General features: G+C 44.5%; 1 protein-coding gene across 50 annotated transcripts in view; it reads right to left on the minus strand.

The window, feature by feature from the left end:
* Positions 1 to 2,821: 2,821 nt before the first annotated feature.
* SEC31A (SEC31 homolog A, COPII coat complex component) overlaps positions 2,822 to 15,939 on the minus strand; it is a 46,485-nt gene continuing 33,367 nt past the window's right edge. For 33 of the 50 annotated variants that reach the window (XM_065061778.1, XM_065061758.1, XM_065061774.1 and 30 more), the window contains 5 exons: positions 10,462 to 10,520; positions 8,056 to 8,328; positions 7,362 to 7,481; positions 4,446 to 4,517; positions 2,822 to 3,549 (listed from right to left, as the gene is read on the minus strand). In XM_065061778.1, coding sequence (XP_064917850.1) covers positions 3,370 to 3,549; positions 4,446 to 4,517; positions 7,362 to 7,481; positions 8,056 to 8,328; positions 10,462 to 10,520 — 704 coding nt within the window. In that variant the 3' untranslated portion in view covers positions 2,822 to 3,369. Of the gene's footprint in view, positions 3,550 to 4,445; positions 4,518 to 7,361; positions 7,482 to 8,055; positions 8,329 to 10,461; positions 10,521 to 12,003; positions 12,052 to 15,939 lie in introns of all 50 variants that reach the window. The other 17 variants (XM_065061768.1, XM_065061740.1, XM_065061730.1 and 14 more) reach the window with 1 other exon arrangement.

The raw sequence follows: 15,939 nt of genomic DNA on the forward strand, positions 1-15,939 counted from the left end.
CAGCAGAACTCCATCAATGTTGCCCTTTCCCACAAACTCTCCTGCTGGTGCTTTTGCCTGGATGGGGATAACTGTGGTAACAAGGTACCTCCTGGTTCTAGCTGCTGTCAGACAACACCTGTGCTGCTGCGATTACACCTTTGTGTTTCCACCCATCTCTTTTTCTTATAATCCTGCAGCCTTGGGGGTAGGGGGAGAGGGCACAAACAGGAATAGCTTCTTTGGTGTTAATGCTGTGGTATAAATCTCTTCTCACTCTGTGAGATGAAATTTAGGCTATTTGGGGCCAAATTATTTTATCAGTGTAAATTGGCAGAGCTTCATTGCCTTCTGTAAACGAAGATGGCCATTTGCGTTTATAATATCAGATGGGTGGCTAATTGCTTGGCATTCCTTGAAGGTATGAGCAGACGGCAGCATAACTGGTGAACTATTATTATTCATCCCAGCTGCTCTCAGGAGAGAAGTAGCAGATTTTCACATCCACTCCTGTTAGGTACTCCGGCGGTGCAGCTTTCTGCTCCTGAGCTCCTGAGGATGGCTGAGGTGAAGGACAGCTTTCCTTTTGGTGAGGAGAGCAAGGTTACCCCACCGCTGACATAGAGCATCCAGGCCTGCGGTGAAGTGTTACAGCACGCAAAGATGCTTTCACCTCAAAAAAAAAAAAAGTGTTCCTCTCTGATCCAGTGGTCTCATATTTGACCATCTCAATTTCTAGCCCAGGTTTACTCATGGCCAGCTCATATCACATTTTTTCTTAGGTTAGCACGGCTCTTTAGTTCCAGTCAACTCGATTCCCTTGTACTCTTCATTATGTGAAAAAGTTAAGCTTATTTAGTCTCTTCCTGTTAAACAAACTCTTTAGTCCCTGACATCTGCATGCCTGAGCCCCTTCTTGCTTGGCATTTTCTTTTACACAGATGGAAGTCTCAAGAAGGCTTGTGCAATGCCATTAAACGTTCCTTGCCTTTTGCAAAGCCACACCATACTGAGGAGCTGTTCCTAGCTAATCCTCTCAGGTCCCACTGCTCCTCTTATTCCCAATCTATGGGCTTCCAAATTACAGCAATGCTTTTGTCCGCAATCCCGCACCTATCCACGTGCATCCCATGTCTGCCACCACCGTCAGCCTTCTCAGTTGTTCCTGCCAGAAGCAACCAGCTTCACAAAGAAACTGCAGACCACCTGCATGACCAGCCTCCTCCCAGCACCTCCCATCTGCCATTTGGTCCTGATGTACCAAAATTCTCTTTTGCTTTCCTTTTCTTGCAGAACGGCACATCACAGAAACACCAGGCCAGCCCAGCACACCTGCTTGTCACCCTACTGAGGGGTTTTTGAATTCCTGTTTACCTCTGAACTTCTTCTTTCTTTTAAAACTTGTTCTTTTCCCCCTTGAATCGAGACACAAGGGTCCATGTTTCTCTGGCCAGGCTGTGCCCGGCTGGCTCTGATGGAAGCATCACTGCTGGAGTGCCATGCAGTGGTCCTTTTTGCACGTGCAAACACGCATCCCAGGGCACCAAGCTACCAGAATTCTGCTTTCCCCTGCAGGTGACAACACTTGTTCTTCTGCAAAGCCCTTTTCTTCCTGCCTTCCCTGTTATCGGCGCCCCATCACTTCATTCCAAGCTTGCAGAAAAGAGTCCTAGGGGAGGAAATGTGGAGCACACCGAGCTGTTACCCTTCTCATCCGGCTAGGGAGGTGCTGAGAAATGCTTCCTAGAGAATGTGGTCCCAGCAATCAGGAGTGGAGCTGATGACCTGCATGTTTTTCCCACTGAGGCAGACTATGATTTCCTTATTTCTGACAGCATTAACATAATTTTTGATGTGATTCAGCCAACACTTGAGTCTGCTGGGCAGAGTTTTTACTAAGTGTATGGATGAACAAAGCAAGACACCTGGAAACCTTCCAAATGACAGGAACAGAACACCATTTACTGGTAACACTGCTTAGAAACCTGTAACCTAGATGAAGGGGAAGAAAATTACTCCAATTGGTTTTTAAACTCTTGAAACAAAGGAACTCCAGATGAATGCTTTACGTTCACAAATTCTAAAAGCTTATGAGGTCAGAAGAGACTGGAAAGACAAAATTAAGTATAATTTTGTCAGAGGAATGGAACTGTTTTGCCCAACAAATCTGTAACTTATAATCAGTTTAAGTCACAGAAGTCAGCAATGATTTGCATTGTTAATTGTAATATTGCTTGCAGGATGTACTGCCAAATCTATATTCCACAGGCATAGATACTTTAAGTAATTTTCAGGGAAAACTGCCTTTTCCTTTTGAAATATCTGGACATTTCTTCCAACTGTTCTTCCTAGACATACTTGCTCTTCATGTCACACTCTTTCAAATTTTTAAAATTTGAAGCCAACTTCAGCTGTGCTGCAGGAAATAAGTGTGCCAGGGGCCAGCAGAGGCAGGCTCGCAGTTTCACAGCATCACACATCCTCACAGAAGTCATCAGTGCAACAGGGGCAGCCACCTCCAGGTTCAGGGGACTGCAAGAAATGATTCGCACCTTGCTTGCACACTAAACATCCGTGTCTCTGTAGAGGTGGCAGAAACCACTCTGCATCATTTCTGCTCTTAGCTTTTGAAAAATGCATGCAGCTGTGTTCAAAATCCTTGCCAAACCTTGCCTTGAAATGCAAACCTGCAACATAAATGTTAAATGGAGCCTTTAGTCATGAGCATGGAGGAAAAAAAAATATCCTCAAGCCTGGGATGCAACAGAAAGCCACCCCACTGTACTCCAGGTTCAAAATCTCCCAGTTGTACTTCAGAAAGACACATTTTAATAAATAAACATTTATTGAAAATATCACATTAGCCTTTATTTTGCTCATTTGTCCCAGTGCAAAATTAAGCTATTAAACATGTAAATTGTAATAACAGAACTGCGAGCAGCTTCATAAAATGAAAGATCACATACACTTATAATACGATCAGACTCTTTAATCTGGTGGATAAGGAACAGTGGGGTAGAAGGAAAGACTGTTTTAGGGCCTGATACACAACCCATCTTGTTTTAACATGTATATCTTTTATTAAAAGCCACTGTTTAGCAGTATAACATGCATCTAAAAATTGACAATATGGGGCGTTATCCATTAAATACACTATTTGTAAATAAGAATCATTAGGGATGGGAAAAGGATTAAAATAAAAAGAAAAGCACCAGGGCTCCACGGCTCTCCTAGAAGGAAGCATTTTGCAGGGAGAGTGCAATGCCATTTGTGAGCCCTCTACTGCGACATGCCATAAGGACTAGCATTTGGTCCGTTCCTGTGTGTTTGCCACAGAAGTGCACTTCTTTGGAAAAGTGACTGTCAAGGCTTTGCAGATGCAGGGTTACTTCAGACACCCAGCTTATTGGCCTGGGTGAGGACAACCTTCAGAACGGGCATGAAAGCAGAGGTCTCGCTGAAGTTGCTGGTGCTGACGATGTGTGTGTGGATGTTCAGTCCTTCCTGGTAGTTGCGGGTTTCGATGCTCTTCACCATGTTGTGCAAACCACTAATGATGGTTGGAGAGAGCTGCAAGGAAGCCAGACAGGACAGGTCAGCAGGAAAAAGAAACATCACTGTGTACACTAGTGCTAGAATAACAGAAATCCTTTGGCCCTCAGGAAGGTGCAGGAAATTTGTTCCCTTCTTTAAACACAGCTATCTTGAAAGCTGCACCACACTGGGAACAGTCACTGGGAAGTATAACAGCAGACTTCACCTAGAAGGTGCCACCTTTGCACTACTGCAAACCCCTGCAAGCCTTCACTGCCAGCCCCTGGATGCGATTCCCTGAGGTGGGAGAGCTGCTGTGACAGACTGCGGCACATGAAAAACTTACTGAGCTTTGGGTTAATGTTAATTGTTCAGCAAAGATGGCCTGAGGACAACAAGATTAGAGCACTCTAATCCTACAGCACTAAGAGATCTAAGCCCAGTCCTTTGTTCTGCTCCAAGGCCTCCTGCAAGGCTTTAAAAAAATTACCAGATCTTCAAAAGTACTTGCACATCTGCCCTCCAGTGAAATCAGTGAACCTCCAGCATCTAAATCTGGGGTTTTTTCTGACCCCAGGCTGCATGTCCCTCACAGTCCTGGCAGGAAAACTTGCTGTGCTGGCTCATTCTGCCAGCAGCTGGGACAGAAACCCTCCTGCTGCAAGGAGCTCTGCGCTCTGGCTCAGGGCAGCCCCTGCATGGCACCATATGACCTCAAAACACTGTCAAGTCTGCACAGGCACTTGGGGCCAAGCACTCCACTGAACCATTTCTGGGAAATGCATGGAAACATACAATAACAGGATTCAAAGAATGCTTGCAAAGAAAGAAGGAGCACGTGCTACACATTGCAGAAGGGTTCACACCACTGATGAAGTTCTAGGCCATACCTGCAATGTTTGATTGGGGAAGAAAATGCAAAAAAAACTTACTGTCTGTTCCCTAAGTTTGTCATATAGAAACTCCAGACGTTTATTTGCATCATCTAGTTTCCTCTTGGTTTGCTGCAAGAGAGAAGAATATAATTAGAAGACAGTGCTTTTACCACCACCAGACCGACCTGCTATCACTGCAAAGAAGTCCACATAGCACATGAAAATCCTTGCTCAACATTTTCCTACCACATCATTTGAATTCTTTGCTCTGTACTTTTCATCCCTGATTTTGCCAGGAAAGACCAAGTAATAAGACTGTAGATCTCCACATGTAACCGCTGTAGTTCACTACAGTGAATAATAAACTGTAGAGGTGCATACATTGGTATTAGCTGATATAGAAAGGGACAGAATCATGAATTGCGCTAGGAGTTCTTTCTCTGTGGTTCACTGGCAAAGCATAATGATATCTGAATGAAGTTATTACTGGAATCACTTATCCAGCAATGTCAATGAGAGCTTAAGGGCACATGCAGTCACTGAAGTCCAAGTACGTACAAGTCAGTCATCATTTACAGCAAATTCTAATTATATTTTTCATTATGTGATTGGTAAAGCCAGGAGTTTTTGTGTTTACTGTCAACAGAAAAGCTAAGAGCCTAACCCAAACATCCTCTACACATCTTTCATGCTTCCATGCTTTTATATAAACCACCCTTTGATGTATCTGAGATTATTTTGCTACCAAAGGCTCTTAAAGTAACCCCAGTATATTCCACCTGGAATTCCACAGCAGCTGCTGGAGAAATGCATTTTTTATCAAATTTTTTTCTTTTTAAAAAAGAAACAGCTACAGAAATAGAAGATTTTGCTCCAGAATAATAAAACAGTTATAAAGCATCAAGGTTATAGTTAGAGAAGCACAAAAAAAGAAGGTGGCCAACAGCAGCAGAAACGGAATCAGCACACAAAAGTATCGGAACTTCCTACTCAATCAGTGTGCAACATCCCTCCATCTTTAAGTTAGGATAGTACCATTTCTCCTGGGAACTGGAAAAGTTTCCCTGGATTAAATAACTGGCAAGAGAAAATAAAGCCTACAACAATGCTCTGGCTCGGGTGTGAAGAGCAGGTGGCTGTCTGCTATGCTACATATTAGGGAAAGCTGTTTGGACAGTCAAGTGCACAGCAGAGAACAGAGCTTGTAGGTCTCTCAGGCCATGTGTGGAAAACCCCTCAGCAGTAGTTATGTTGTCAGGGAATGGAGACAAGTGAGGAATAAGTACCCCAGGAGGAGCAGATAAGAAACTGGCTAATTCCTTTGGTCTGTAACTCTCTCAGATAGATGAGTTTGGATCATTTGTTTCAAAACCTGTGAAAAAAAAAAACACTAGTTTCATTTTACAAATGGCCAACTAGGGTAAAGAGGAATAAACTGTGTTTAGTGAACAGCAAAACGTATCTCCAGTCAAAGGAAATGAGGTGGAAGAAGCGCAGGTTGGCTGATTTCCTCACTCTTTGCTTCCTGTTCCAGCCCCTGAGTAGTGTCTGTGTTTGTTCTGACAGTAACTGCTGCACACAGTCAGGACAGCATCTCTCAGCTTGGAACACTTCCTCTGCCTAAGAAAATCAGAGACTAAACAAGAAGCAAGCAAAATGTTTTGGCAGAGAAGAAAAGCAGTGGCTGGGTGCAGATGTGAACCAAATGCTTTTGCCTTCTGTGTGTGTCTTGGAGAAAAGGCACCTGGAGGAAGAAAAGGTCAAAGAATCTGTCCAGAATCCGACTTCTACCCTTGCACGCTGCAGCCCAACCTTTAAAGAAATGATTTTAATCTATCAAATGCTACTGAAGCTTATGGGGCCTATCCAAAGAAAGGTCTATGGCCTCAAAATGCATCTAGAAAGGAGCGTGTTGGGGAGTCCGCCCTGAAATTGCCAGGCTGAGACCCAAAGGGGAAAGAAGGAGCAAGTACATGTGCATGTCAAGTCTAAACTACAGAGCCACCTGAAATGGCGGAGTGGACATAGCACAGGAGTGGCATCAAATGCTCAATATTCATCCAGAGCCCTCAGGTCGCTCAGCTCCCAATTGCAATAACAGGAGCGTGAGTCCGTGCTGCTGACAAGCACATTTAGCGCACAAAGCTCTCTGTCCATCATCCACCTCTCAGCATGTGGCGGGCATGAGCTTAACAGTCAGCAGCTGGACTTCAGGGCAGCATGTTATTTACTGACCGCTGGAAATAAACAGGAAGCTTTGAGATGGGTGGCTTATTAACCAAGCACTGATTGCCACAGAAAAGGTTTTTGCTATTGAGATCCCGTGGTCATGTTAAAGCTCTTAACTTTCCATTCTTCTACTACTCATGTCCTTTTGAAATGAGTTTGTTAATCAGAAATCACAGATCTAAATCTGAGGCATGTACTCACATGTATGAGCCTCAGCTCAGACCTGGCGTAATACACCAGCTGCTTCCTGCTCTGAATGATAAGAAGCAGTTGAACAAATGAACAAGAAAGCCCCTCTGAACATCTCAGCACAGGGCATGCCTTCACAGCCATCACCTGACAGGAGCAAGCACAGCCCTTTCTAAAGGCTTTCGCTTTTTTTTTTAACCATCAATATCAAAACCTCAAATGTAACCAAATCCAACCCTCCTCCTTAGAAGAGAGCAATAGAGTGGGCTGCAACGGGCTAATTCCCTGCCCATAAACAGCACCATCACACTCTATCCATGCTACAGGCTATAAGGACCAGAGACAAAGTCCTCAGGCAGCTGGGCTGTGCTCTGGCCCCAGACTGGCACATCCTTTGTGTGTGTAGCTTTTCTATGCATTGCTTGTGGCTTTTCTGTGCATTTCCCTTAGAAGGACAAGCTATCTCGGGAGAGGCTGTGATGGCTGGCTGTGCTGCAGGTACCACGTGCATTCACCTAAACACAGGGGTGCTCTGGGAACACCCCAAAGACCTACCGGATCGGAGGCAGACAGCAGGCACCTCTGGATAAGAGCTTCAAATGTTGTCTTCAGAATAAGGTGCTCCTCAGGGATGGGCTTCTTGGTAATCTTCTCTGTTGGCAGTGCCTGCACGTGCTGAGAAACAGAGAGCAGGTGAGGGTTTTCCAGGTCACTGTGACCACATGTTGTTTTCAACTAAACCAAGGAGCATTATTAGCCAGCTTGGCACAGCTCCTGCTTCTTCCCTGTGGCTGTGTGGAGGTGACATTATCAGCATCCTCTGGAGAGCTGTGAAGTTGCAGAAGGAAGCAGCTTGTTGGTCAGTACTGACTAGAGGATTGAATGCAAAGAGGTAGGGTCTAGGTGATTACAGTAGCAAAATGCCAGCATGGTGCAAAGCTAGTGACTAAAAGTGCTGCAGTGCATTTTGGAGGTACAAGAAATGCCTGGCCAACAGGATCCTGAGCCTGCAAGGCTTCACTGATATACAAACCACTAGTATAACACCAGCCCAGGTTGCCCAGAGATGTGGTGGATGCCCCATCCCTGGAGACATCCCAGACCAGGCTGGATGGGGCTCTGAGCAACCTGATCTGGTTGAAGATGTCCCTGCTCATGGCAGGGGGCTGGACTAGATGAGCTTTGAAGGTCCCTTCCAACCCAAACTATTCTATGAAATGAAAAGTGTGCCATGCTGGGGCTACCTTACCTGGATGGCATTGCCAATGGGGGCCCCAGGGGCCCCCTCCGTGCTGGGTTTTGAGACAGCGGGTGGCAGGATGCAGGGCCCCAGGGACTGGGGAGCAGGTGGGTAGCCACCTTGCAGCACAGGCTGGCCTGAGGGGACATGTTGGGGCTGGAAGCTGAGCGTGCCCACAGGTGGTGCCGGAGCCAGAGGCTGCTGCATCTGCGACTGTGGATCCGCTATCGGGTTCATGATGGGGGAGGTGATGGGAACTGGGGGCTGGAAGTTATCAGGGACCTGGAGAGAAAAAAAAACAACAACCAAACAAACAAAAAACCAGTTTATTTATGCTGTTGTGGCTGCAGCACGCAGAGCACAACACGCAGCTGCTGCAGACTTCCCAATCTGCAGCAGTTGTGAGCTCTGCTGAGCAGATCACTGAGCCGCCAGGACAGAGAAACAACAGGGGCAGGCAGCAGATGATTGCACTCTGACTACACAACCCATTGCTTCTGGCTGCATCCGGATGGCAAGAAGGCCACTGGGCAATAATATCCCCGGTGTTCCCAGTCCTGTGTGCTCTGCTGGGCACAGTGACCCCAAATCAGAGCTGCCTTCCCCCTTCTGCTAAGGGCACAAACCAGGGGTTGGGCAGACCAGCATGAAGAGGACAGTTGCACTAATGAAAACTAACCCACACCTACATCTGTTCTTACTATTGGGTCATTTTATCTAGATTTGTGGGTCTTATTTTCAAGGGTACATTTTTTTCCACGCAGTACATAGCTCACTGCTAGCAACATGCAGCAATAAAGCTCCCAAAAGCCTTTAAAGCTTCTGTCAGGTTTGCGCTAAGACAGATTATAAGCGCATTCCAAATTCATCCCTAAGCATCTGCCAGTCTTTACAGAGGGGCACTTCAGAAACATTTGCTAGAGGAAATAAACAACAAAATGAGCTACTGACCTCTGCTATGTGTCATACAGGAATCCAAACAAAAGAAAGAGCTCCCATAGGAATGTGCACATTTCTTCGTGTGTGCATGGCAAAAAGGAAAGATTACAGAACCCTGAATGATACCCTGACTGAATGATGCCAGAATTAAGCTAGTGGTTTGGGACAGCAAGAAAAATATTCCAAATACAGCATCAACAAAGTCAATAATAAAAGCAATGACACAGCAGTAAACTTTTGAGTGGTGGCTAAGTTCTTAGGTGGAAAAAGTTGCAAATTATGCTGTGGCTTGAAATGCAAGATGGCTCTTCTATTTTGCAGTAGCCCACATGGTGAGTCATTTCATAATTTCCTAAACCAACCCCTCATACAGTGGACATGAGGGAAACAAACAAACAAACATTTCTGGCAGAGGTTTGCTAAATATTTAACAGGGAATACAACACACACAACTCCTCATTTAGTAAGGAGCCAACCCTCACGCCCTGGCTATGGCAGAAATTCTGACTGTGACACATGTGCAGAGCAGTAGCAAAAACTCTGTCTGCAGAAAGCTGCTTCTTGAGCTCTCAGGTCCAACAGTTATTCTCACTGACAGCTTTCCTCCTCTGCCTGAGAGCCTGAAGCCCTTGAAGGCAGCGCACTGGCTGCTGTGTGACAAACGTCCCAGCACTGGGGCACTGAGGAGCACACAAAGCACCATCCATCCTCCAAAAGCTCAACTTGAACTGCAGCAACCAAAACCCCAAAGTTGACGGGAGACTTCTGCCATCACCCAGGCCACATCTTGCTTGCTCCAAGTTTTTTTTTTTTTTCTCTCCCCACACTTTATACGCTCCAGATTGTCTCTTACTTCCCAAAAAGCACCAGACTCAGAGAGCAGCTGATAACACCGCCTACTGTGGAGATATGCAAGACTAAAGTGGCACCAGGGGATGAAAAGGCTCCCTCTGCTCTGTGCCAAGAGTCCCCACTTGTTCTGTCCTGCTGCAATCTAAATCCATTCTACAAAGCTACATTGTCTCCATCACAAAAATTGTCTTACTCTCAGCATCTCTCAGCCTCAGACCCCTAATCAGGATAAATTGCTTTCAGCTCCAGCAAAGGCTGTAATCTGTAACAATTTACATGGACTCATAATTTCATGTAAGTATCATCTCCTGAAAAACTCATCTGCTTTACTGCAGATTAAAATAGCCTGAGATATTTTCTTTCCCCAAACCAGGATCAATGTTGTTATAAACAACTGCAACATTAGCAAAAAGCCACCATCTTTTTAGAGGCTTAAATATTTTGGAAGAGAGAAGTCATACTGGAGAAGCACAACGGCAGTTTCTGCTCATGAGGCACAGCTTTTGTTTGCTGCTAACCCTTCTTTTCCCTTCTCCTGCCAATGAGTTTCCCAGGAGCAGCTCAAGTTACTGCTTTTCAAGCGGTCAGCACTCAATTGTGTCGAGACAGGATTTCCTAGAGTACCTTCTTCTTCTTGGCAGCTCTGTTCAGGGCAGGAGGGTCGTTCCAGCCATTCTGAGGCCCTGAAAGGAAAACAGAGACCTTAAGTTCCTTGGAGGAGGGCAGGGTCTTGGCAGAGCCTGCCCACTTCTCTGCCCTTCTCTGGGGGCCAGAACAGGCCCTGTGCCAGCCAGAGCATCCCAGCACCTCCACCATTCAGCCACCAGACCCTCTGGGGTCTGTGCCCACTGCGCAGGTTTGGCATGTGTTAAGACAGCTTCACACTCAGCAGGGTAGGTTTCTCCCACCCATACCAGATTAGAAGAAATTAGAACTGTTTTCCCCCAACACCATGATCACCATAAGATTATAAACATTAATCAGCAGAAGATATGTCAGAAATCACAGGTGAATAAGAACATGATTAAGCTGCACCCATTTCCTGAGAGCTGCTGCTGCAACTGTGTGTTGTGATGGATTTATATGTGACAGTAAGATGTGTTGCCCAGCAACGTGACACAGAGAGAAGAGGCATAAGAGACATCAGGAGCCTTAAACATTTGAGGCCAGATTCACGCAGCAACTCTGCAGACACAAAGGAGCCATTAAGAAGCCCCTGCCAGCATTTTTACAGATGCCTTGTGTCCCAAAAGCAGAGCAGAGCTGCTGGAGCAAGGTGGCAAATCCAGCTTTTTCACCAAAAAATTGATTTGAAACTCGAAGCAGCATGGGGGATGTCTGAGCAGATTCACTCTGAGTCTGGGGTGTTGTTCTGTACCAAACCTCCTTCTCTCCCAAGCAAGCTTGCTCCATGCAGCTGCAAGATTTGGACACCAAAGCTCACGTTTGTGCATTAGAAACAGTTTCCATCTCACCACAGAGCGCGTGTCACTAGGACCACAGCATTACAGCTCAGCATCACTGCGGCCTAGCTGACTAGTCAGGATTTATTGCATAAAGCCACAAAAAGCCAACAAAACCAAATCCCCACTCAATGGACTTTTTCACCACAGTGTTTCTCACTTAGCAGATGATGGATGCACCTTAGGCAGCAGAGCTTAACATCACTGCAGAATCTGCTCAATTTATCTGAAATTTCATCTGCCCCTGAGCTTTTTGTTAAATAAGTTCCACATCCAGAGCATGTTAAAGGGGTAAATGAAAAAACAATTTAAAACCCCTTTCACTCACAATTTCTTTTTGCCCAAAGGCAGCGCCATTCCTGACAGGGGTCCTCTGCTCCTCAGCCAGAATATCCATTCCCAGAGTATTTCTGATATAGGAAGTCTAACTTCTGCAGTGCTGACAGCAGTAATGCACTAAGAAAATCTCAGTTATTGCTGTTAAATTCCTAGAACAATTTGCTTTAAAAAAGGAAAATCAGCATTTGTTTCTGTGGTTAAAAACTCCAGATATGTTGTTATTCATTTTCACTAAGGAATTTAAAAAAATTATTTGATTAAAATGTAATTGGCAAACAATGTTCTCTGAGGAACACATACGTTATTGATATCTGTTCAATTAATTTAATCTAGTGGCTGTAATTATTTTCAGGTTAGGTGGTACCTAGTTCACCTGCCGAGGAAGAGGCCTGGTCTTGAGGTGGTAGGCTTTCTGCAGATAAAATGCAAAGAGAACTAAAAAAATATTTTCTTTGCAAGAATAAAACACTCAGTCTGTAACAGTTTCGTTTCAATAAGCACAAATAGTTGGAAGAAAAAAAAAATACTTAACCTAATTACAACAACAATTTAGAGACAAGTCATTTGTCCAAACCACCCCATGGAATTGCTTTGTCTGCCTTCCCTGATAAAAAGCCTGCTGCTCTTCCCATGCAGTAATCGGTGTTTCTAGTAATTTCTAACAAATGTGGCAGAGTCCTGACCCACTTTCTTATATCTTCCAGTGTTCTAATTTTCTATTACTACCAGCCAGCACAAACAACACCGTTTCTTGATGGTTTTACCATTCCAAAAAGCTTTTCAGGAGATACTTAAGGTATTTGACTTCAAGGTAGACATCAAGTACTTTCCCAAATCAAGGCACTCTCTCGACTGCATCCAGCACAGAAAAAAAATAAAGGCACGTTCACACGGGAGCTTTACACCCATGTGAAGAGACACGTTGCCTGCTCAGACCGAGCAACAAATCCAAATGGCAAACCACAGCCAACACAGCCTTTGCTGTTTAAGAGAGAAGAAGAACGTCAGGGATGAGATAACTCCTGTCCTTGGGGTTCACCTCATGCAGTCATAGTTCTGGTGCAAACCTTTCCCTTAGCTCAGAATTTCTCTATCACAATTTCAAACAAGATTCAAGACTCTGAAAGTTAAAACTCTCTTGAAAGCAGGTTCCAAGATCTATCAGAACACAAAGTGACATAGGTTGAAAATGAAATTAAATGTGGGCTTTCTCGCTTACTGGAGCTCCAAACGTGGCTTAACATACTGATATTATATACCTTTGCAAAAAATCAGAAGATACTTATAGAACTGTTTCTTTTGTAAGTGCATCTTTAAATCGAAACCAGATGAAAGGCCAGCTGTTTTTCAAGAGTTCAAATTTGAGATATATTTTTTTCCTTTTTCCCTTACCTTCACCTTTTAATGAATTTGCAAAGTAAAGCATGAGATTCCGAGATTAGATCATCACCACACACAAAACCATACCACTTCAAAGCCAAGATCAGCATCACTACACGCTCTGCGCTGGGATATTCAGAGCTAGAGGTGACATCTACTTCTGGCTGCAGATTTCTGTGGTCCTACAGGATCTTATGCCAAGGCGCCCTTCACTAAGCAATACAGCTACTCTGGAAAACATGTTGGTGGCTAAGCATGCACACTGTCATTGCCATATTTACAAAGCAATATTTTTTTTTCTTCTTGTATGTTTTCTGAAAAGTGTAACCTAAAAATTGGAAGAGGACAGAGAAAGCTCTTCAGATGCCCCTTATATTTTTTCCATTGTTCTCCAGCTGCAGGCACCAGTTGCCTGCCAGCATCCTGCCTGCATGAGCCACCTGGCCCCAGCACATCCTTGTGCTCTGGAACCCACTCTGGCATCTCAGCCAAAGGTTGGCATTTGCCAGGCATCAAAGACAATGCCTAAGTTTAGGTTCCTGAAGGTCTGACACTTCATACTGGCTGTCTTCACACCGTGCAAGGAGCACTGATAGTTCTCAGAAAGCTTTATAAAAAGCACAGTATGGACAGCTTTTAATTTTGAGAGGAAATCTGGCAAGGCAATGCTGATAACAACTAGTTTGCTTCTATTTTACTCTATTACATTCTTAGGGACATGGTTCAGTGGTGGATTTGGCTGTGTTAGTTTAACAGTTGGACTTGATGATCTTCAAGGTCCTTTCCAACCTAAATTATTTTATGTTTCTATTTCTCCTATATTAAAATGACATAGTGCTAGACTACTGTCTATGTGGATTACACAATTTTATAAATTGGACAGTCTTATCATTAATGTCCCTAACTTCTGTTGTCCAGAGGCTCACCTGCTCTGAGCATGCCACAACAACTGTCACTCCACTGTTAAGTGTAAGGAACTTAGCAAGTGACAAATCTGAAGTGCCTGCCAGTGACACAAGTACAGTAGTAAAACTGTAAAGAACAATTTTATTGTTCCTTGCATCTATTCAGGGGTGCAGAAGCTATGCTGTCTGCACTGTAATGTGCTGCTTCACATCCCAGGCCTAGAACCCTATCCACCAAGTTTTCCTCTGCTCAGTTTAAAAATTTCTCTGGCTTAGAGATAGAAGTTTGACATGCCCCACAACATGGGGTCAGGAGGGGTCACACTGCAGCATCTCCAAGAACAGAGATGACACAAGTCCTAAATTTTGACACAGCAAAAGACCATTTCTCCTCAAAAATGAGTGTCTGTGTGAAGGCAATGCCAGGCTCACGGATGCCAGGAACACCTGCTGTCCTGGTTTTGGCTGTGATAGTTTGTTTTCTTCCTAATAGCTGGTATAGCACTGTGTTTTGGATTTAGAATGAGAATAATATTGATAATGCACCAATGTTTTAGTTATTGCTAAGTAGAATTCAAGGACAACTTCTAAAGCTGCACCAGGTGCACAAGAAGCTGGGAGGAGAGACAGCTGGGACACCTGACCCCAACTGACCAAAAGGATTTTTGGTACCTCATGACATCATGCTTAGTATGTATTTTGGGGGGAAGAAGGTGGCACATTCAGAGTTAGTGTTAGTCATCGCAAGTCAGTGTTACATATGATGGAGCCCTGCTGTCCTGGGGATGGCTGAACACCTGACAATAGGAAGTAGTGAATGAATTCCTTGTTTTGCTTTGCTTGCACGCATGACTTCCGCTTTACCTCTTAAACTGTCTTTATCTCAACCCATGAGTTTTCTCACTTTTATTCTTTTGATTCTTTCCCACATCCCACTGCAGGGAGTGAGTGGCTGCATGAGGCTTAGTTGCCATCTGGGGTTAAACCATGACACCTACTCTTAGGACTGCTGCTGCCAAGACAAAGACAATCTGCCTTTTCTGCATTACATCACCCTTAATAGACTTCTAAAAGAAAAGGGGGAATCACAGTGGGGTCCTTAGGGCCTGTCAGCAGAGTCTGCATCCCTAGAATATCCCTCAAATCCCGCCTAATATTCTCTCTGCTCCGTACTCCCAGATCTGGACCATGTGGAGGTGAAGGACGTTTATGTCTGGGTTTAGAAAATGACTGCTCATCCTTCCCACACAGCCTGACATATGCGACGCTGTTGTGTCACAGGTTGCTAAGTGAAGAGACAGGTTTGTTATCCCAAGCAAGGTCACTGCCCCACAGCAAACGGTTATGTCCAGGCAGTCACAAGGAGACATCAGCCCCATGCTCTCTCACCATAAGTGCCAAGACATGCTCTTATGTGGCAGCAACACACACATGCTTTTGACTAACATTCAAGAGACACATAAAAGCATTTCTAAATCACTTCTGATCATCTTTTAAGGCATTTGCAGCTACAATAAATCCCATCACACTAAGTGGTTAACGAAAAAATAATGGAAGGGAGGTGATACCACAGGAAGTGTTGTTTGAATTAAATAAGTTATCAATCTCAGAATTAAATTCTGCTCACAAACCAGGGACACAGTGATAAATTACATTTGCAGAATTGTTCTGCAAGGAGAATTGGTATCACCTCTGCAGCAATTAAGAAAGCTTGCTCATTTTTGTATTTTGCTCTCCAGCCACATCACAGGTTTTGGTGCCAGCCTCACAAGGTTAAAACTGTGCCACCACCCATCCACAGTATCCAACAGCCTCACAACAAGACCATGCTGTAGCACCATGGCTCGGGCAAGACAAAAGCTCTGTGTTTGTAGTAAGGTTTGACTCGCAATAAAAAGATGACTGCTCGCACAGTAAGTGCTCACTGCAGCAACACAGCTGCATCATTGCCAGATGCAAAGGGAAAATCGTGTTTTAGAAATGCTTTGAGTGGACCTCTAAGCACAAGCAAACTT

Source organism: Columba livia, chromosome 4, assembly GCF_036013475.1.
Source record: "Columba livia isolate bColLiv1 breed racing homer chromosome 4, bColLiv1.pat.W.v2, whole genome shotgun sequence".
Taxonomy (NCBI): domain Eukaryota; kingdom Metazoa; phylum Chordata; class Aves; order Columbiformes; family Columbidae; genus Columba; species Columba livia.